At 44.2% G+C, this 22,475-nt stretch overlaps 1 protein-coding gene across 1 annotated transcript in view; it reads right to left on the bottom strand.

The window, feature by feature from the left end:
- CYP2W1 (cytochrome P450 family 2 subfamily W member 1) overlaps positions 1–18,933 on the bottom strand; it is a 36,734-nt gene extending 17,801 nt beyond the window's left edge. Inside the window, 4 exon segments of the mRNA XM_082199979.1 lie at positions 6,714–6,921; positions 10,558–10,579; positions 10,582–10,733; positions 18,869–18,933. Coding sequence (XP_082056105.1) covers positions 6,714–6,921; positions 10,558–10,579; positions 10,582–10,733; positions 18,869–18,918 — 432 coding nt within the window. The 5' untranslated portion in view covers positions 18,919–18,933.
- Between the last annotated feature and the right edge of the window lie 3,542 nt (positions 18,934–22,475).

The following is a 22,475-nucleotide window of genomic DNA, read 5'->3' on the forward strand; positions in this document are numbered from 1 at the left end:
TGCTGTTACGTTTTTCTTGATTATAATTTAAGTTATGATTTATTGCAATTGTTGAGAGTGAATTTCTGTTTGTCGATGTTTCAAGAGTTAATTCTATAGCATGCTATTACACTCTAATAGATTGTTGCATATTACTTTCTTTTATATAAGTTGTTTATTTTAAGTCATCAGGAAGAACTTTCTTATAGTAAGAGCTGTTCGACAGTGGGAGAGACTCCCTTGGGAGGGAGCTGCAAGTATTTGGCAATTGTTTTTAATCATTTCTATGCAATTTTACATACATTTTACTTACTAAGGGAAACTAAATTATTTTAATTTAACCAAAATATCTTTTGAATTCCCAAGTCATTTTACAACTTTTCAGCACCTCTCATTTTTGGAATTTGAAAGCTGAAAAATTTCACATGCAGTGCTGCAGGCTGCCAGAGGAGGATGCAAGAGCTAAGCTCTTCAACTTTCCCAAGTGGTGAAAAGCATTCTGTTGTGCAACAGTTCTGCAGTTGTGTGGCTCTTGGAGAATGGAAATAGGGTTGCAATAGTCCATTCTTGCCCCCCACCCTTCCACTATTCCAATGAGGGGGAAGGGGATCCACTGCCTTGTAGGAGCATGAGAAAATCAATATGGCAAGATGAATGGAAGCTTCCTGTGAAGATGAAATAAAGTTTATCTCCTTTCATAATCATTCTTTGGTGCCACTTCGGGCAGGGGGAAGAAGCCCAAGCAAATATAAAACACAATATTGCCACTGTTATAAGAACTTAAGGTCTCAAATATATAAATTAAATGTTCATAAATTTAGAAGGCAAACATATACAGTGGTGCCCCGCAAGACGAACGCCTCGCAAGACGGAAAACCCGCTAGATGAAAGGGTTTTCCGTTTTGGAGGCGCTTCGCAAGACGAATTTCCCTATGGGCTTGCTTCGCAAGACGACAGCCCATAGGGAAATATCCAGGACAGCGGGGAAGCGCAGCGCGTCTTCCCCACTGTCCTCGGACCTCATCCGAAGCCGGGCGGTGGGGCGGGAACGCCTCCTCCCGCCGCCGCCGGGCTTCGGAACGCTGCTCCAAAGCCGGGCGGCGGGGCGAGAACACCTGCCCCCTCCGCCCGGCTTCGGAACGGTGCTCCGCTGTCCCGGGGTTTTTTAAAATGCTGGGGGTGGGAAGAAAAGCCCTTGTCCCCCCCCCCAGCCTTCAGAAGAGGTCCGGGGACAGACTGTCCCCGGACGTGGTCTGAAGGCGGTTTCCCTAGGAACGCATTAATTGATTTTCAATGCATTCCTATGGGAAACCGTGCATCGCAAGACGAAAAACTCGCAAGACGAAGAGACTTGCGGAACGAATTAATTTCGTCTTGCGAGGCACCACTGTACAGTGGTGCCCCGCAAGATGAATGCCTCGCAAGACGGAAAACTCGCTAGACGAAAGAGTTTTCCGTTTTGGAGGTGCTTCGCAAAACGAATCTCCTATGGGCTTGCTTCGCAAGACAAAAATGTCTTGCGAGTTCCTGCGGGTTTTTTCCCCTTCTCCCCCCCTTTTTCTAAGCCGCTAAGCCGCTTATCAGCTGATCCGATAAGCCGATAAGCCGCTATAAGCCGCTAATAGTGCTAATCCGTCAATGGGCTTGCTTGGCAAGACGAAAAAACCGCTAGACGAAGAGAATCACAGAACGGATTCTTTTCGTCTTGCGAGGCACTACTGTACATAAGTATGTAAACCACGTGTCTGAAATCGTACAGGAGAACAATCCTGAAACCATTCTGATTCTCCCAAATTGACCTCAAATGTTTCTCTGCAAGTAGGAACGAAATGGAAAAGCCTCTATATTGTCTTTTGCTTACCTGTCTTTAGGGCATCTTTGTGTATGAATAGGGTGAGCCCATGACCTGGATTCAGGAATTAAAGTATTTACCATCACAAAAGAATCTGGCCATTGTCAGGTATCCTGGTAGACAGGATTTCTGTTGTAGACTGCCTCCTTCTGTGCGGTATGTATGATGTTTTGGGGAGTGTTCTTGAGCTACAGGGTGGGCAATTTCAAAAGTCAATATAAGGGCTTGCGCACCATTGTTCTGGGTTCCTCCTCCCTCCTGCGTGTGGTGAGTGAGGACCCTGTTGCAACAGTTCAATAAAGATCAGGCTTAATAGCTACTTGGCTTCTCAATATTCTCTGGTTGGCCTCTGTTATTTCTCCTACCGAGCCTCGTATACAGGCTCTTGGATACCCCATAAGGCAAAAGGAGCAGATTTTGTTAACATCACCACACAACTGTTCTTTGCCTTTGTGTTGAACTTTACAACGAGGCAGGGCATGTTGATGGTTTGCTTTCCATCTTTCATCTCTTTTTTAGTCTAGCCAAAGCACAGCAATGCTACAAGAATGGTGGTGGTGGTGGAAATTCAGAGAAGGGGGGGAACTCTGGGAATTGTAGTTCTGTGAGGGGAACATGGGTGTGAATGAGAAATGGTCACAGGCAGGGCTCAGTTGGAAAAGTAGGATCAAAAGCAGCTACATTTGCACCGTACATTTAAAGCACTATGATACACTTTAAACAGTCATGGCTCCCCATCCTCCAAAGAATTATGGGAGCTGTAGTTTGTTAAGGGTGCTGAGAGTTGCTAGGAGACCCCCTATTCCCCTCACAGGACTACAGTTTCCAGTGTTCCCTGGGAATAGGGATTGATTGGGAAGTTTGATCTTTCAAATTTCAGCAGCACCCTGTGCAAGGCCAAAATTTGAAACCCCTCTGCCTCTTGTCCTCCATTCTGCTAAATTCACTACATCATGGTTGCAACACCCTGCGGCACCCGCTAGGCTCAGTGCCCGGTTCAGCGGAACTGGTCACGCAGTCCTAAATCTGCTTCTGGCTTTGTACATGCTAGACCTTTAAAAACACATTCAAAGCACATCCTTTCCTTCAAAGAAATCTGGGCGCTGTAGTTTGTTAAGAGTCACTGGGAATTGGAACTCTGAGAGGGGTAAACTAAAGTGCCCAAAATTTTTTGGGGGGAGAAAGAATCTGCTTCCAATCTGTTTGAAGATGTTCCCACCGCAAACAGTGGTGTGGCCCAAACTGAAACGGATCCTACTTTTGTTTTTTAAAAAAGAACAAATTTCAGTTTGTGCTGGAGACTCCAATACTTTTTAAGTAGTTCCACTGAATGCTGTGTTCACCAATAGTCAGCATGGATTTCTGAAAAATAAGTCATGTCAGACTAACCTGATCTCATTTTCTGACAGAATTACAAGCCTGGTATATGAAGGGAACGCAGTGGATGTAGCCTACCTTGATTTCAGCAAGGCATTTGACAAGGTGCCCCATGATATTCTTGTAAAGAAGCTGGTAAAATGCGGTCTTGACTATGCTACCACTCAGTGGATTTGTAACTGGCTGACTGACCGAACCCAAAGGGTTCTCATCAATGGTTCCTCTTCATCCTGGAGAAGAGTGACTAGTGGGGTGCCACAGGGTTCTGTCTTGGGCCCGGTCTTATTCAACATCTTTATCAACGACTTGGATGATGGACTCAAGGGCATCCTGATCAAATTTGCAGATGACACCAAACTGGGAGGGGTGGCTAACACCCCAGAGGACAGGATCACACTTCAAAACGACCTTGACATATTAGAGAACTGGGCAAAAACAAACAAGATGAATTTTAACAGGGAGAAATGTAAAGTATTGCACTTGGGCAAAAAAAATGAGAGGCACAAATACAAGATGGGTGACACCTGGCTTGAGAGCAGTACATGTGAAAAGGATCTAGGAGTCTTGGTTGACCACAAACTTGACATGAGCCAACAGTGTGACGCGGCAGCTAAAAAAGCCAATGCAATTCTGGGCTGCATCAATAGGAGTATAGCATCTAGATCAAGGGAAGTAATAGTGCCACTGTATTCTGCTCTGGTCAGACCACACCTGGAGTACTGTGTCCAGTTCTGGGCACCACAATTCAAGAAGGGCACTGACAAACTGGAACGTGTCCAGAGGAGGGCAACCAAAATGGTCAAAGGCCTGGAAACGATGCCTTATGAGGAACGGCTAAGGGAGCTGGGCATGTTTAGCCTGGAGAAGAGGAGGTTAAGGGGTGATATGATAGCCATGTTCAAATATATAAAAGGATGTCACATAGAGGAGGGAGAAAGGTTGTTTTCTGCTTCTCTGGAGAAGCGGACACGGAGCAATGGATCCAAACTACAAGAAAGAAGATTCCACCTAAACATTAGGAAGAACTTCCTGACAGTAAGAGCTGTTCGACAGTGGAAATTGCTGCCAAGGAGTGTGGTGTAGTCTCCTACTTTGGAGGTCTTTAAGCAGAGGCTTGACAACCATATGTCAGGAGTGCTCTGATGGTGTTTCCTGCTTGACAGGGGGTTGGACTCGATGGCCCTTGTGGTCTCTTCCAACTCTATGATTCTATGATTCTATGATTTAGGTGAAACAAGAGGGCTGTTTATGTCTACAACAGATCATTTTTTCTTTCTTTCTTTTTTACAAATAATACCTTATGTGCTAAAGTGCACATTCTCTGATAGTCAGAACCTCATGAAATTTCAAAACAATAAGAGAAAATAGTTTGCCAGGTTAAAAGGGGCAGGAGGGTTCCTTCAACTCTTTAAAAAACCAAAACCACAGCTGTGCTGATTGCGAGTTTGTTTCCAGGAAATTTTAGGAGCTGAAAATGCACCTTATTTAACCTCTGGATAATAAGTAATTGATAAACAATGTGAATTTCTGTGTGCATAATGTGATTTATTGTGTGTGTGCAACCTTCAATGGGTCAGTGATTTCTGCTCCCCCACCCCCCATGAACAACAAGTGATCAGAGATAGCCCGACTGCTGCTGGAACCCTTGAGGCTGGATTACTGCAATGCGCCCTATGTGTGGGTGCCCTTGGAGCTTGTTTGGAAGCTCCAATGGGTGCAGAATTGTTGTTTTGAATACTGGTAACTTTTTAATGGGTTTCATGAACAAAGCTCATAGGAATAAGAAATGACACAAATAAGTATACCAAATCTCCTCATGTCATTTCTGCATCACAAAAACAGCATAATAAATTTGCAGTAATATCTACATCATATGGTTCATTATTAGTAGCCATGTGACTCCATGATTAAAGCATCTGTCACCTGCTACCGGGCCAGGTTCAAGTCCTTGCATTAAAGCCCTCCACAACTTGGGTCTAAGGTACAGTGGTGCCTCGCAAGACGAAATTAATTCGTTCCGCAAGTTTTTTCTTCTTGCGAGTTTTTCGTCTTGCGAAGCACAGTTTCCCATAGGAATGCATTGAAAATCAATCAATGCGTTCCTATGGCGACCGTCCGGGGACAGAGGGGAAGCGCTGCGGGCCTTCCCCTCTGTCCCCGGACCTGTTTTAAAGCAAGGGAAGGGGCAGCGGGGAGAATCGCTTCTCCCCGTTGCCGCCCCTTGGTTCAAAAGGGGTCCGGGGACAGAGGGGAAGGCCCGCGGCGCTTCCCCTCTGTCCCCGGAGATTGCGGGGCTGGCAACGGGGAGAAGCAATCTTCTCCCCGCTGCCCCTTGCCTCAAAAGAGGTCCGGGGTGCGGGGGCAAGCTTCGTTTTGCGAAGCAAGCCCATAGGGAAATTCGTCTTGTGAAGCAACTCGAAAACGAAAAAACCTTTCGTCTTGCGAGTTTTTCGTCTCACGAGGCGTTCGTCTTGCGGGGCACCACTGCACCTCTGGATCTGCCTGGACCCTTATATCCCAGCTTGATCACAGAGATCATCTGCAAGAGCGTCTCTTTTCATTCCCCGAGTTTGTGAGGCTCACTTGACAACAACATGAAACCAAGCCATTGTCATCAGTCCAGTCCTGTGTCAATAGAGATTCAGAAGGCACCTTCTGTTTCAACCTTTTAAACACCTGCTGTAAACAGATGCAAGCAATGAAGAAGATATCTTTCCGCCATAGTCAGCTGATTTCTAATTTTAAGTTTTTAAATATGGTTTCTATTGTATGGTTTTATTGTTCCAATTGTGAATTGCCCTGGCATCTTATTTATTTTTTATGAATAGCGGTGTATGAATATTTTCAGTCAAATAAACCAGTGCAAAAGAGGGGATTTTATCTCCCCTGCCCCACAGCTGGAAAAAAGGCCTTGTTGGTGGCGGCAGAGAAACAAGTACGCATCTTCCCTGGCTACTTTAGATCCTTGTGACCTGTCACCTCTCCAAAAACTGCGCTCTCAGCTGTCAAGAGGGCCAAGGTGTCGGCGAGGGGAGTGGGGACAATCTCACTGGACGACTCATCAGATGCTGATCACAGCACTGGGTCAGGATGGATGAAGCTACAAAATACCCCAGAAAACTTACGTAACTGATTTGCTTCTGCTCTGCAGATCAGGTGCGGCTGCCCCAGGTTCTCTTCATGCCACTGCCAAAATTGGTAGGTGGTCTCTGAGGTGGGGGAGACCTGGAGACCTGAGGTGGGGGCGGCCCTCTAATTCTGAACCCTGGTTTTCTGCGCCTGGTATGTAGGACTACAGCCTTGGACCTCGAATATTATTTAAGGAGTTTAACATTTTCACCATCATAATCGCAAGTGATCTGCTCTGAAAATCACACTGTGAAACGATACTCAGGGATTTACGGAAAGCTAAACTCTACGTTGGCCGCACTGAAATGGGAAGGTTTAAAAACAGAACCAACGCCTCCCTCCCTCCCTCCCACCACAAGCCATCACCACATCTCACCTTCATATATGATAAATCTTGTCTTCTGATATCTATCAAATGCAAATTGCCAATGACAGGGAGTGGACAAGGACCTGGAGGAGGGGGAAGAGGTGATTTCCCATGGCTGCTGCTCAGAAACCAGAATGTCGTTAGGAAGATCAGCGCAAGCAGCAAGAAAACTGAGACTGGGTCAAGGAGGACGAATGTCCACAGAGCCATGTTGAGGCTGACTTGGAAGGAAGAGAGTGAGAGCAAGAATTGATGGAGCAACTCTCAAATACTGCTTATCTGCTCAGCGTTTTGTTTTGCGTGGGGGTGGGGGCACGTTACATAACATCTAAGATCTGCACTCCACTTTACTGGTCCACTTGGCTGCCCTGGGCAAAGTCTTCCCATCTGCTGAAAGCCAAACATTATGAGGCAATACTGAAAGAGGCCTATGTCATCCATGAGGATTTCACCAGTTGCCATTTAGAGCTTCCAAGATACATACTGTTCCAGTGCATTCTTCCACCTTTTTATCCTTGGCACATCAACTTTCTTAGCATCTGGGTAGGTGTGCCTAAACAATAATGTTTTGGGTTTTCTTTAGGAGCTGACAAAAAGAATACAGTAAAGATGCCTGCTTGCTATCAACAGGGAGGGCGTTCCACACACTAAATGAGTTCTTACAAATGTCAATTCTACCATGGGCACATGAGGGGAAAGGAAATCTCACAGGTAAACTGGTCCCAAGTTGTTAAGGGCTTTATATACCAAGAGTAGCTCCTTGAACCTGGCCTGGTAGCAACCAGCAACCAGTGTAGACCTCTACAGCAAAGGTTTTATATGGTGATGAGGCCTGTTAGTAATTGTGCTGCAGCATTCTACACTCACTGCAGCATCCAGATCAAGCGCAAGGGAAGCCCCACAAAAAGCGCATTGCAGTAATTCAGTCTCAAAGCAACCAGCACATATAGCAGGGTCTCCCAAACTTGAATCTCCAGCTGTTTTTGGACTACAATTCCCATTATCCGTGACCACAGGTCTTGCTAGCTAGGGATGATGGGAGTTGTAGCCCCAAAACAGCTGGAGACCTAAGTTTTGGAAACCCTGGCATAAAGTACTGTGGCGAGGCTTTCGTGGTCCAGGAATGTTGGCCTTTGAGCAGATGTGAGGCAGTCTGGGCATGTATCTTGATTAACCAGATGGGTTGGGGGAAATAATAATAAAATTATTATTATTATGGTCATAACTGTACATGTCAATTTGGTATGGGCATTCCACACATCAAATTATAGGAAATGAGTTGGCTGGCAGATATATAATAGGTTTGAAATGCCTGTGTAAAGGTAAAGGGACCCCTGACCATTAGGTCCAGTCATGACCAAATCTGGGGTTGCAGCGCTCATCTAGCTTTATTGGCAGAGGGTGCCGGCGTACAGCTTCCGGGTCATGTGGCCAGCATGACTAAGCCACCTCTGGAGAACCAGAGCAGCGCATGGAAACGCCGTTTACCTTCCCGCAGCAGTGGTACCTATTTATCTACTTGCACTTTGACGTGCTTTTGAACTGCTAGGTGGGCAGGAGCAGGGACCGAGCAACGGGAACTCACCCCGTCGCGGGGATTCGAACTGCCGACCTTCTTATTGGCAAGTCCTAGGCTCTGTGGTTTAACCCACAGCGCCACCCGAGTCCCAAAATGCCTGTGAAGGACGGTTAAATCAATAAATCAAGTCTAAAACTCCATGTCTGCTGTCCAGAGCACCTCAGAGGAAGAGCAATGTTGTATTGTTCTTTTTTGTGTGTAATAAATTATTAATAAATTCACCATGACATGCATATGAATATATCTCTCTGTCTCTCTATCTATATCTGAAGCAACTAAATACTGACTAAAGGTCCACCTATAAGCCAGAACTGTGTGTTTGGACTGGCAGTTGTTCTTCATGGTCTACATCTCAGGTCTTTCTTAGTCCTGCTACTGAAAGCCCATACCTTCCAACATTTCTCCAATGATTAGGGATGTCCTATTCCATAATATTAATAATAATAATAATAATAATAATAATAATAATAATAATAATAATAATTTTATTACTTATGCCCCACAGATCTGACTGGGTTGCCCCAGTCACTCTAGGTGGCTTCCAACACATATAAAAACATAATAATTTTTTTTAAAACTTCCCTATACAGAGCTGCCTTCAGATGTCTTCTAAAGGTTGTATAGATCTCTGGTGGTCACGTTTAACTCCATACCACCCCCACCCCCAATGAAAATAGGGACGTCCTACCATACCCTCCAACATTTCTCCCATGAAAATAGGGACATCCTAAGGAAAAGCAGGACTATTCTGGGATGAAGTCAGAAACCGGGATGGCTTCTGTAAATCCAGTACTGTCTCTGGAAAATAGGGACATTTGAAGAGTCTGGAAGCCCTTTTCAGATGGTTAAAACCTAAAGAATGAATCTTGGGCCTTGTGTAAAAAAACCAGAGTAGTGGACTTATGGCTCTTCTGCTGTTGTGAAACCTCACTCTAATCACTCCAAACCACGTTCCACGCTGTCTGGGGCTGATGCCCAGAAACATCGGGGCGGGGCGGCGGGGGCGGCACAAGTTCACCACCCCCTGGTATGAAGCAAGTTCACAACCACAGAGCCAGAGGTCCTCCCCACTTACAGACAACAGCAAGCTGGCCCATAGATATGTCATATTATGGGATGCAGAACTGGATGACGTAAGGGAGGTCTGCCCAAAGGACTTCACCAAACCAATCACTTATGTTCACTTGTGGAACAGATGGGAACTGTCAATAGAAAATGAATTTCTAACTAGCACACATGGCCTTGAGGCAGTTCCAACAGGGGCACTGCTGACTCTTTAATAATTTGGCTGACTTACATAAAATAAACCAAAGTAGATGCCCCTGGTTAAATATTAAAACAGAGAGAAGTAACCTTGAAGCCAATAGCCCTTGCAAAAAAAAATTAACTGCTGCAACAGCAGTGGACTTGGTACTGACATGATGGAATTGGCACTGTGTAGTGATGATGGAATTGGCACTGTGTAGTGGGGAATGTTCTCAGTGCCCATAATGCCCCTGTAAAAGGAGGTGCATCCAAATGGACCACCTCACACGCTTGTTGTGAGGACCGCTAAAATAAAGTGCTACAAGTACGAAGGTAGAGGGATTCTGTAAAATAAAATTTAAAGACAGACGTTTATTCCAGCTGGAAAGTATGTAACTTCACAAGAACAGTCATATGGCCAATGAGACATAGAAATGCAATCAATAATGTGTAACTTCACATCAATAAAATACAATGAATGTATATAATCACACAAAGTACGGTGGTACCTTGGTTTACAACCATAATCCGTTCCGGAGGTCCGTTTGTAAACCAAAACAGGTTGTAACCCAAGGCATGCTTTTGCCAACGGGGCCTCCAAAAAAATTGGGTTGTAATCCAAAAAAAGGTTGCAAACCGGGTCACACACTTCTGGGTTTGTAATCCAAAATGTATGCAAACCAAGGTACCACTGTAACGTGTTCTGTGCAAACATATGTATTTATTTTATATGAAGCTGTAAACGATTGTTTGCATTTGTACATCTCATTGGGCCATTGCTATATGACTGTATAAAGTTATTTTTAGCCCTATATATGGCATAGGAATATACTGTGTCCATGGAGTACCCTGACTTCATTTTTTTGCATTTGCCAAGTGGTCTGGGAATATAGTTGCCAAGTTTGTTTTCTTAGTCCAGCTGGGCCCAAGAGGACTGATATGAAAGCTTGCCAGTTCCCTTCCACCCTCCATCTTACCACTGCAAAAATGCATATTGGAGAGGATTCTCCAGAGGAACTCAATACTCACCAAAGGCCATGACGCAGGGAATCGAGTTGAGATGCAAATGGAGTGTGAAAAATAATGCCTCAAAAGGGGAATGAATTCCCAGGCCAGGAGACGTGGGTGGTCCTCTAGAAGCTCTCGTCTTGACAGCATCACAGTGCTTGATGGTTCGGCCAACTGCCTTTACGAAACCACAGCATCTGAAAAGTTTCCAAATTAAATGCGTGAGGCGATTTGCAGGTTTCCTCTTTCTCTCTCACCCACACATATTCCAGGAAAAACGTTGTTCAAAGCACCAAAATCACCAGATTTTCAACCTCGCACTAGTCTGGAAAATAAGCAGTTAAAATCAGGATTAAAGCAAATTCCACAGTGAAATTCAAACTGCAGTTTCTTTCTTAACAAAGGGGGATGGACAATGCAGGACATTTTCTTACTACAAGCAGTGCATGCATTCCAATCCTTACCTTTTGAAAGGCTGCAGTTTCTGGGCCACAGACAGATGCTTTTTCTCTTGAGATGGCTTGGTAGTCAGGTTTCGGTGCATACAAAAACTAAAACCACATGCACCAAAACTTTGGTCTTCATTTTACATAATGTATTTATTTTGGTGTCTTGGGATTGTAAACTGCCTCAGAAGGCAGTATATACATAATACTAATAAGGCAGAAAGGCAGTATATACATAATACTAATAAAAAAAAAGAATAATACAGTTTCAAAGTTGAGTCAAATCAAATTATCATCATATAACAATGTAAGCTATTCAGCGGTGATAGCAATCCAGCAATTGGGGTGGGGGGACTTGTAGAGGTTTTTGGAATGCAGTTGTGGGCAGTTAAATGTTAAATGAAAAATGATGATGACTTTTACCAAAGAACTCTAAGAAGAACAGAGGTTGGTATAATTAATATACTTTGCGACTAAGGGAGAAAGGACTAGAAAAACAAACTTCAAAAATACTTAGTTCTAACTTCTTTGTTAGAGTCTTAGTGCCACCAGATGTCACTGCCACATCACGACAAGCAGTCAAGAGATGTACCCAGCGACACAAACTGCTCAGCCGCAGGAGTTTCTGTACTCCTTTCGCTCACTCAAGCAATGAGCAAGTGACTGAACAAGCCTCCCTTTCTTCCCAGAGGCAATAGATCCCCAGTCCCATCATGTTTTACAGATTTTAACATGCTCTGGAAAGCTGTCTTATTTTGTCAGTCGAAAGCATTATTTAACTACTAATAAACGACAGTAAAATGAAGATCACAGACAGGTTTCGATAGCCATCGTCAAATAACTAAAAGGCTGTCAGATGGGAAATGGAGCAAAAGTGTGTTTTTGTCCTGCTTTGGAGGGTAGGACTCAAACCAATGGCTTCAAGTTACAAGAAAGGAGATTCCGACTCGACATCAAGAACTTTCTGATGGTAAGAGCTGTTTGGCAGTAGAATGGACTCTCCTTCCATGGAGGTTTTTAAGCAGAGGTTGGGTGGCCATCTGTCATGGATGCTTTAGTTGAGATTTCTGCAGTGCAGGGGGGTTGGACTAGATGACCCTCAGGGTCCCTCCCAGCTCTACAATTCTGTAAGTCTTAAGCAATTAATTTTCTGAAGCAGTAAAAGTTAATTTCTTCCTGCGTCTAGTAAGCTAGCAGATATGGAGAGCTGGTGCTTCAGCAAATGCTGTAGCTACTACATGCAAGGAGTTTGCTAAAACGTGCTGCCTCTGTACTGCAGTTTGAACTGGGAAAGGCCTGATTTCTACCATCTCAGCCTACCAACTACCAAAATTTGCTTTAAAATTGGATTAAGAGGGGGTTAGACAAATGCAGAGGCAAGAGGTCTAGCAATGGCTATTAGCCACAATGGTGACATGGAACCACCAGGATGCTGCTGAAACCTATTTGCTGGAGAGCAAGAATGGGAGAGGGCTGTTCCCTTTGTGCTTGAGAGCTTCCCATTGGGATATCCGTTTGGTCACCACAGGAAGCAGAATGCTGGACTACAAGGACCTTTGGTCTGAGCCAGCAAGGCTCTTCTGATCTTCTTATGAAGACTGAATCTACCAGTTGCTATTAGCCACATAATCACTAAATGGAACCATAGCAGTTTCATGTCCCAAGGAAGCACACCACTGAATGGCTGACAAAAAGAATACAGTAAAGATGGAAAGACCATCATCTGTAGGTAAGGCCTGCCCACTCATGAGCCAAGTTGAGGTGACCGCCTCAGACAGCAGGATCCACAGGGGCAGATCTGGCCTCCAGGGAATATAATAAAATAAAATAAAATAAAATAAAATAATAATAATAATAATAATAATAATAATAATAATAATAATAATAATAATTTTATACCCCACCCATCTGGCTGGGCTTCCCCAGCCACTCTGGGCGGCTTCCAAAAAAATATTAAAATACTGCAATACATCAAACACTAAAAGCTTCCCTAAAGAGGGCTGCCTTCAGATGTCTTCTCAAAGTCTGGTAGTTGTTGTTCTCTTTGACATCTGGTGGGAGGGCGTTCCACAGGGAGGGTGCCACCACCGAGAAGGCCCTCTGCCTGCTACCACAGCAGCAGCATTGAGTGATATATGTCTGGAGGCGGTTGGAGGATGGATGGCGGCTAACAGATTGAGATTGAATCCTGACAAGACAGAAGTACTGTTTTTTGGGGACAGGAGGCGGGCGGGTGTGGAGGATCCCCTGGTCCTGAATGGGGTAACTGTGCCCCTGGAGGACCAGGTGCGCAGCCTGGGAGTCATTTTGGACTCACAGCTGTCCATGGAGGCACAGTATTTTAATATTTTTAGCTGGGTTCCTCCAACACAGAGGGATCCCATGGCAGATCAAGCAATCTGGAAAGGATTCCCTGTAGGTAACAAGTTTGAAAAGCACTGATCTAGAGCAGGCACGTCCAACTCCCAAGAGACTGCGATCTACTCAGAGTATAAAAATATCGGCTGTGATCTACCCATTGTCATTGCCAGGAGTTGTTGAGCTGCTTTTCTTTAGGGGAGGGTTGACCAAAGTTGATGAGCTTTTATTAGGAGGAGAACAAGGAACACTACAGGAATCCAAAGGCAGTCAATATTTTAGGCATGTACTCCCCTTTACCACAAGGTATTCTTTGAAGCTATCAAAACTTTTAATTATGTTGGATGTGAAACAATCTCTCCGAATTATGGATAATCCAGATTGAATAGAGTCTAGTAAAATCACTCATGAATTCCTACTTTGACAGCAATGGGAACTTAAGGGAAAGAGTTTGCTTTAGATGCTCCAGCCATGCAAAACTACCGTTATAAAAAACTAACCATGATGTTGGAGGATGTAATATTTGTGAATACCAGTTGCTGGAAACCACGGGGGGGGGGGGGGGACGGGACCTGGGTTCTGTTTCATGGGTTTTCCAAAAGAGGCATCTGGTTGGCTACTGTGAGGACAGGGGGCTGGACTAGATGGGCCACTGGCTTGATCCAGCAAACCCTTCTTGCCTTCTTCTTAGTATTTTGGCATTTCAAAGATAGTAATCACAAAGCATATTTTGAAAAACAGCCCAGAACTGCTGGATGCACTTCAGCATTGATGGAGAATGCTCACTCACCCCATGTTCTTCTGGCCTTTCTTCTTTCTCCTCTAGTATTGTATCAGTGCAATCACCACTACATTCCAAGTTTAAAAAATAAAAATAAAAATCTTTACACACAGAAAGAGAGAGAGAGAGCATGCAGATGGAAAGTTTATCTCCTTGTAGACCATTCTGCTGCTAGTGCTAGGTGACCATTTTATGCTAAAGGATTGTCCCAGATCTCAGAACATCAGACCCCACAGCACACAACCTACTTCCCAACACTGCTGCTTTTTTGCAGTGCCATGGAACACACATTCGACTCTGCTACCTCTGAGATACGTTCTCCCTTAACGCTTTTATATATGGAACTCTGCCCTCAAGCTTCTGTGTGGAGTCACCTCTCCCTTCAAATCCTTGCTCAGAAACCACAATTTCTGCGAAACTTACAGCACAAAAGTTTTAGCTTAACCTGTTAATTCCCATGCCCACCTAAGAATGTATGATTGTATCTGCATGCAGCCATCCTCAGAAATCCATTGGCCTCCAGGGGAAGGCCATCTTAATGGGTCCATCACTCATGTCCATAAACGGGGGAATGGGGACGACAACAACATCATCATCTGTGGCCTTCCAGAGGTTGTTGGGACTCCAACTGCTATCACCCCCGACCACTGAGTATGTTAGCTAGGGCTGATGGAAGTCGGAATTATTATTATAATTTTAAGGTACACACACATACAGTATGCCATACTCCACATAAAACCAACCAGTTACCCTTCAAAATTAGGAAATATTCCCTGAAAAATAAATACACTTTATCTGAGTACACAGAGCAATCCTGAAGCCATCTTGACTCTCTTAAATTACCCCAAATATTTTCCCTGCAGTAGAAGTATCTTGGAAAAACTTTTCCCAATAGTTTTTTTTTCACTTACACCCTCAAACCTGTAAATGGATTAACTTCTAACTTCTTTCATTCTGGTTTCTTCCCCACCCTTGGTATTCTTTGGCTCCTATATGTTAACGTGGAAAAGCCAATAAAACTTTGTAATTTCTCATGTACTTTGTACTCTTGATCTTTGCATTTGTAGGTTTTTGGTTTGCTTTGTTCAGAGACAGCTGAAATAATATTCAAATGGATTTAGAAAACAAAGACGAGGATGCCTTTGGAAAAGAAAAAGCTGCCAGGCTGAGAATTTTATATAGTTTAGCCAGTTTCTGGAAACAATAGCAAACATTACTGTACTTTTCATGTCATATATATAGTTTGCAACCACAACTTTTTAAAAAAAAACTGAGCCACTATAATATAATGTAGAATACAACTTTGTTTCAAATTATTGCACAGATGGTCACTTTTAGCCTCAGTTATTTAAATACCACAAAGACTTGAAATCTAAACAGCACTCCAGGCTGTTTTGAAGCCAAAGCCAACTTCTGCCTTTAATGCCTAAGGATTATTCCATAACCTTGATAAAAAAAATTCTTTCTGGTCTCACATGCAAATTTGCTTAGATACATTTTTTCACCTATTAATTAGGCTTAGCTTTAATTTGTTCAGGAAATTCTGGTAACAGGGAGAAAGGAAAGGAGACTGGATACATTTTCAGTGCAGTCATCCGCTTGTCAAAGATTTATCCATTGTTATAAAACAAAAAACACATTGCATGTGATAAAACCTTGAGATAGGAACACACACGTTTTTCCTCCTTTTGTGTATTGCCCACAACCATTCACAGGCACCAAAACCAGCAAGGGAGGTGTTCCTTCCCGTTACTGGAAAAGAAACAACTGGCATTTGTACAGAGCTTATGCAGATTCAAAGCTCTCAATTCCTTTAGGAAGGGATCAGGAGAGGGCAATAGGACTATGTTGACCTCTCCTGTGTGTATGAATTCCTAGCAACCCTCCGCATTCATCAGGAAACCTAATGAACTGGCTGTGACTGACTCATTGCAAACTAGTTGGGATCAAAAAAATCTTAAAATTCATATACAGTTGTACCTTGGAAACCAAACGGAATCCGTTCCGGAAGTTCAACTTCCAAAACGTTTGGAAACCAAGGTGCAGCTTCCGATTGGCTGCAGGAAGCTTCTACATTATACAAATCTATGGTGTGGCCGTATGTGTAATACCGTGTACGGTTCTGATTGCCTCACTTCAAAAGGGGTATTGCAGAGTTGGGAAACGTTCAGAAAAGGGCAACCAAAATGATCAAGAGGGGTGGAGGAAGCTCTCCCATAAGGAAAGGGTACCATATTTGCAGATTTTTAGCTTGCAGGAAAGGCGAGTGTGAGGCGTGTGATAAGAGATAAAATTATGTGTGACATGGAGAAAGTAAATAGAGATTTTGTTTTTCTTCCTTTCTCGTAACACTAGAACTTGTGGACACCCCAGGAAGCTCAGTGTGGGAAGATTCAGAATAGACAGAAAAGAAAGTACTTCTTCACACAGTGCATAAACTTTGGAACTTGTTCCAGCAAGAAGCAGTGGTGGCCACCAATGCGGATGGCTTAAAAAGATTAGACACATTCATGAAGGATAAGACTCCCAATGGCTACTAGCCATGATGGCTATGTGCTGCCTCCACAGTTGAAGGCAGCAATGCTTCTGAATAGCAGTTGCTGGAAAAAGCAGGAGGGAAGGGTATACTGTTGTGCTGATGCCCCCTGCTTGCTGGCTTCCCAAAGGCCAGCTACTGTGAGAAGAGGGTGCTGCAGAGGACTGGTCACTGGCTTGATCCAGAATGACTCTTATTTTGCCCTTAAAGCCAACCATGATTTGAAGCTGGTTTGAACTGGCACTGCGCTTGTGTCAACCAGGCATTCTTAACACTGTTAACTGTGGGGCTAATGTTACAGATAGGTAGCCGTGTTGGTCTGCCATAGTCAAAATAAAAAAATTCCTTCCAGTAGCACCTTAAAGACCAACTAAGTTAGTTCTTGGTATGAGCTTTTGTGTGCATGCACACTTCTTCAGATACACTGAAACAGAAGTTGCCAGATCCTTCTATATAGTGAGAAGGTGGGGAGGGGTATTACTCAGAAGGGTGGTGGGAATGGGAGATTGGCAGATAGCTGAGATGAGCCTGTTGACGACTCTTAACGACTGTAATAGGTCTTACAGGAAAAGGCAAGGGGTGAGAAGGTGAGAAATGGCTTAGTCATGTATAATGAGATAAGAATCCAATGTCTCTGTTCAGACCAGCTCTCCATGGTTTTAAGTTTGGTAATGAGTTGCAATTCAGCAGCTTCTCTTTGCAGTCTATTTCTGAAATTCCTTTGTAGTAAAACAGCTACTTTGAGATCTTGTATAGAATGTCCTGGGAGATTGAAGTGTTCTCCTACTGGTTTCTCTGTTTTGTGATTCTTGATGTCAGATTTATGTCCGTTTATTCTTTGGCGTAAGGTTTGGCCTGTGGGGTTTGTGGGGCTAATGTAAGACTTAACCACTGTTAAGTCAGGTTGTGAGAATTCACATGCAAGAGAGGAAGGACTAGGGAGAAAGGGAAGGGATAGTAGTAAAGGACCACCTCTTCTCTTACCTGAGCCTGCCTATCAATTAAGATCTTCTCTAGAGACCTTCTCCAAGTATCCTCACCTTCTGTAGCCAGGTGGGAGGCTAGCAGAGAGAGGTTAGCAGAGAGGCCTCTTCTGTGGTGGAGCCCTAATAATGGACATATCCCTCTAATGGCAGCTCTGGTATCCTTTAGGCCAAAATTAAGTATGTAATGTTATTATGGGCTTTTAATTGTATCTGAGCTGATCTGTAGTCAGCTGTCAGAGTAAAGCCAGGAGCTCTACCGGGGGTTCAGAGTTGGGAAGCAAAGCCAGGAGACAGAAAATCTAAAGACAGCAGAGCGAGGAAGACAGCAGTTACTCCGGCAAGGTTCCAGACGAATTGATTTACAATTATTTCTGCCTAGGAAGTCCCAAAGAGTAGCCCATAACCTGAGGTTACTTCACTTAAGGTGGTCACAGGCAAAACAGCAGGTTCCCTGTTCTAGCACTGATAGCTTGTAACAGAAAGCCTTTTCTTGCTGGTTTGCCTTTTTATTTTGTTTAATAATCAGTTATTGCATTGTCCTGTGCTTTAATATCGTAAGCCACCTTGAAGCATTACAATTTTTGCAATTAAATGCATACATCCATAAAAGCCCTCTTCCAGCCATGGGTCAGGTTTGGGAGTGTTATGCCTGCATAGGTTTTATGATAGCAAGGACTGCAGGTGGATAATTTGTTGTTGTTGGCATCTGTCTGTCATGAGAGACAATGGAGTGCGCCTCTGGGGTGGCAGTCAAACTGCTGTGTGAGCAGCACCGAAATGACCTCTCTGGGGAGGTGGCTAATTAGCTGCAAGTGAAATGATAGCATTTCAAGATAGGGTTCATCTTCACTTCCATTTGTGCCGAAATTTTCCTACATAAATGCACAGCTATGTATACAAATGTTACATTCATACAACTGGCTAATAAATAAAGGCCAAGAGCAATTGCTTTTCCTTCTGAAATACCTTCACTCTCAGCCTCCTGGCTCTCTCTCACCCAGAGCTCCACCCATCCACTCTGGCGCTCACCCAGCACCTAAACAAGCTCACAGCTCACCCACAAAATCTCCCTAAGAAGAGGGTTCCTGTAAACTGCTGACCTTGCCCTGGTCTCTCACTCTAGGCTTGCCTTTTATGGGCAGGCACCAGTACCAAGATAAAGCAGATTTGGCAAGCTTCCTGGGGGGGGGGACAATGACGGCAAATAAGACACCCTTCCACTCACCCTTGTTTCTCTGCCCTCTGCACACTTCTCCTCTTCCAGCTGCTTCTCATATTGCCATTGTGGGTTAAATTATATTTGCCTCTCTTCAACACTGTACAGTACTATGATAGAATGAAGATGGAGAGAAATCAGTGATGGGACCTGAGTATTACACCTTCCTTTCCAAAAATCGACTAAACTTTTTAAAATAGCATCCTGCCCAACACAGAACTGGGTAGAAGCTTACATGTGACTTTTGGGGAAGAGGACTGAAGAAACTGGTGAAGCAATGTTTAACGATCCTCTTCGTATCAGGAATCATCTCTGCTTTTGTAGAAGGCCATATTCCTAATTTTGGAACCTGTGGTAGCCAAGAGTGGCACTGTGTGGGGTTACGCTCCTTGCAGCCTTTCCAACCCTCGGGCTCATCATGGCATCTTGGCTGCCTCTAGCAAGCATACTACTCTTCACTGGAAGAGAGTTGCATCTTGAAAAACAGGATTTTTCCGTTTCTTTACAAGTAAAAGCGTCCAACAATCAGCAACATCATTATGGAAAAGCCGCCTTTTCTACAGTGTGAGAGAGACAGGAGAAGCCATTTGCATAGCTATTCTCTTGACAGTGGGCTTCAGCTTCCAATATGCCCACACAGCTTTTGTCTTGTGGCCTACGGAAAGAAATAAGACTGTAACAATTGGAGGCTTATATCTGCAGCCTCAGGTGGCAAGTGGCAACTTACTCAGCTCGGCTGAGGAGGATGTGATGTAAGTGCACCAACCCCATGCTGCTTTTGCGGGTAGAATCATAGAATCATAGAGCTGGAAGAGACCACAAGGGCCATCGAGTCCAACCCCCTGCCAAGCAGGAAACACCATCAGAGCACTCCTGACATATGGTTGTCAAGCCTCTGCTTAAAGACCTCCAAAGTAGGAGACTCCACCACACTCCTTGGCAGCAAATTCCACTGTCGAACAGCTCTTACTGTCAGGAAGTTCTTCCTAATGTTTAGGTGGAATCTTCTTTCTTGTAGTTTGGATCCATTGCTCCGTGTCCGCTTCTCTGGAGCAGCAGAAAACAACCTTTCTTCCTCCTCTATGTGACATCCTTTTATGTATTGGAACATGGCTATCATATCACCCCTTAACCTCCTCTTCTCCAGGCTAAACATGCCCAGCTCCCTTAGCCGTTCCTCATAAGGCATCGTTTCCAGGCCTTTGACCATTTTGGTTGCCCTCCTCTGGACACGTTCCAGTTTGTCAGTGTCCTTCTTGACCTGTGGTGCCCAGAACTGGACACAGTACTCCAGGTGTGGTCTGACCAGAGCAGAATACAGTGGCACTATTACTTCCCTTGATCTAGATGCTATACTCCTATAGATGCAGCCCGGAATTGCATTGGCTTTTTTAGCTGCCGCGTCACACTGTTGGCTCATGTCAAGTTTGTGGTCAACCAAGACTCCTAGATCCTTTTCACATGTACTGCTCTCAAGCCAGGTGTCCCCCATCTTGTATTTGTGCCTCTCATTTTTTTTTGCCCAAGTGCAATACTTTACATTTCTCCTTGTTAAAATTCATCTTGTTTGTTTTTGCCCAGTTCTCTAATCTGTCAAGGTCGTTTTGAAGTGTGATCCTGTAGTAGTGCTGGGCCTGCAGGGTGCACGACCTGCCACATCCCTCCTGGGTGCCTTCCACTTGGGAGGATGGTTGAGTGGGGACACAGTGGGTGTGCGTTGCCCCTGCACAGCTTTTGCAGTCAGCGCTGGGCCTACAGGGCGCCCAAGCCTCCATGCCCCTCCTGGGTGCTCTCCAGCGCGTACCTTTTGCACCCTTCTTGGCCGCCAGAGGGAGGCGGGGGGGGGGGAGCAGCAGCTTGGGCATGTTGCAAGCCCAGCCCTGCACTGCTTTTGTGAGTGGGCACACTGGGACTTCGGGACACCCGGACTTGCATGCCACCTTCCACTCTGCCCGATGTGGTGCCCCAAAAGATAAGTGCCTCCTGAGGGGACCCACCTCCCTCCGTGCCCCTCTAGCTACGCCACTGGCATCATGCAAGGGCTGCCCATGCCTGTAACTGTTGTTATCAGGTTCTCAGGATCTTTGGGTCTGGGCTGTGGTTGGCACCTGGGTGGACTGTGTGAACCTCAGCCTCAGAGCCCTTTATGGGCAGAGAAGGGAACTTCAACAGGCAGCACGCAAACCTGTGCAGGCAGCACAAATCCTCTGTATTGGTCTTGTCTCATCAAAACCAGGCATTCTGCCATTGCCAGGTCAAAGGCTCAGGACTTGCTGCTCTTTCAAGACCCGCCTTACAGCCCCAGACTCAAAACGACTGACCTCAGGGACATTGTGCTGGAGAATATGCATTTTTAGATTTGTATTGAGTACAGCTGTGCATAGCTCTAGCCTGGTCCTGGCAGTGATCTATAATATCTTTCACATACGGGTGGCCGACTGGATGAGATAAACATTAGAATGACTGATTTATGCATATTATTTCACTCTAACAATTAATCATATGATTCTTCAACATCAACTTTGTTGAACTGGTCATGTTGTGCGGATGCCTGATTATCGTCTTCCAAAGCAATTACTCTATTCTGAACTTAAAAATGGAAAGCGTAATGCTGGTGGTCAACAAAGGAGGTTTAGAGACTCTCTCAAGGCAAATCTAAAAACTAAAGTATAAACACCATCAACTGGGAAACACTGGCCTGTGAGCGTTCCAATTGGAGGACAGCCTTTACCAAAGATGTCATGGGCTTTGAAGATGCTCCAACTCAGGATGAAAGGGAGAAACATGCTAAGAGGAAGGTACACTTGGCAAACCGTCCACAGTCATTTACAGACTTACTGTTGAAACCATGTTCATGGAAGACAATCTTACTTGGTTATGAGTGATCGCCAAAGAAGATATCATCAACCTTGTAAAAAAATGAGCAGCTCCATAGCATACACTTTACACAAGTCCTAAGAAAATTCAATAGTGGGGTGCTTTGTTTTGTTTTTAAAATGCTTCAAAAATCAGAACTGGCGTTCAAACAATATCTCAGCTTTGTACGTTAGGAGAATGTGGGAGGTCTGTGTTCTTGCAACAACTATGGCAATAAGGAGATTTTGTTTAATTTTCTTGCTCATTTTCGATTATTATGCTAAGTTTATAAAACACTGAAGTATGACTGACAAAGTGTGAGGTCAATCTACTTTCACCTTTCTCTACAGTTCAACTAATGGCAATGGGCCAGACTTCTGAAGTGCTGGTTAAATAATACATACGCAATACATCTTTCCCAATTTAAGATAATGGATCTATTTCCCTAGTACAATTTTATTTATAAAGCAATGGTTTCAAATTAAAAATGAGAACAGACATCATAGATCTATGAAATTTACAATGTGTGGCAAAGACCAGTCAAATTAAAGGGAAGACCACTACATTGACATTGCTTTTAGCAATTAGCACCATAATCAGAGGCAGATCTACTGGGTTCAGCAGTCCTCAGGAATGATTTGGTTTTATATTGCATCAATCCCTGACTTCAGCATTCTCTTACTACCATATATGAATTCTCCCAGACACACATACACAATGATTAACTCATCCGAGAGCCAATTAGAGTTGGCAAACGACC

The sequence above is a fragment of the Podarcis vaucheri genome, assembly GCF_965113315.1.
Source record: "Podarcis vaucheri genome assembly, chromosome: 14".
Classification (NCBI taxonomy): Eukaryota; Metazoa; Chordata; class Lepidosauria; order Squamata; family Lacertidae; genus Podarcis; species Podarcis vaucheri.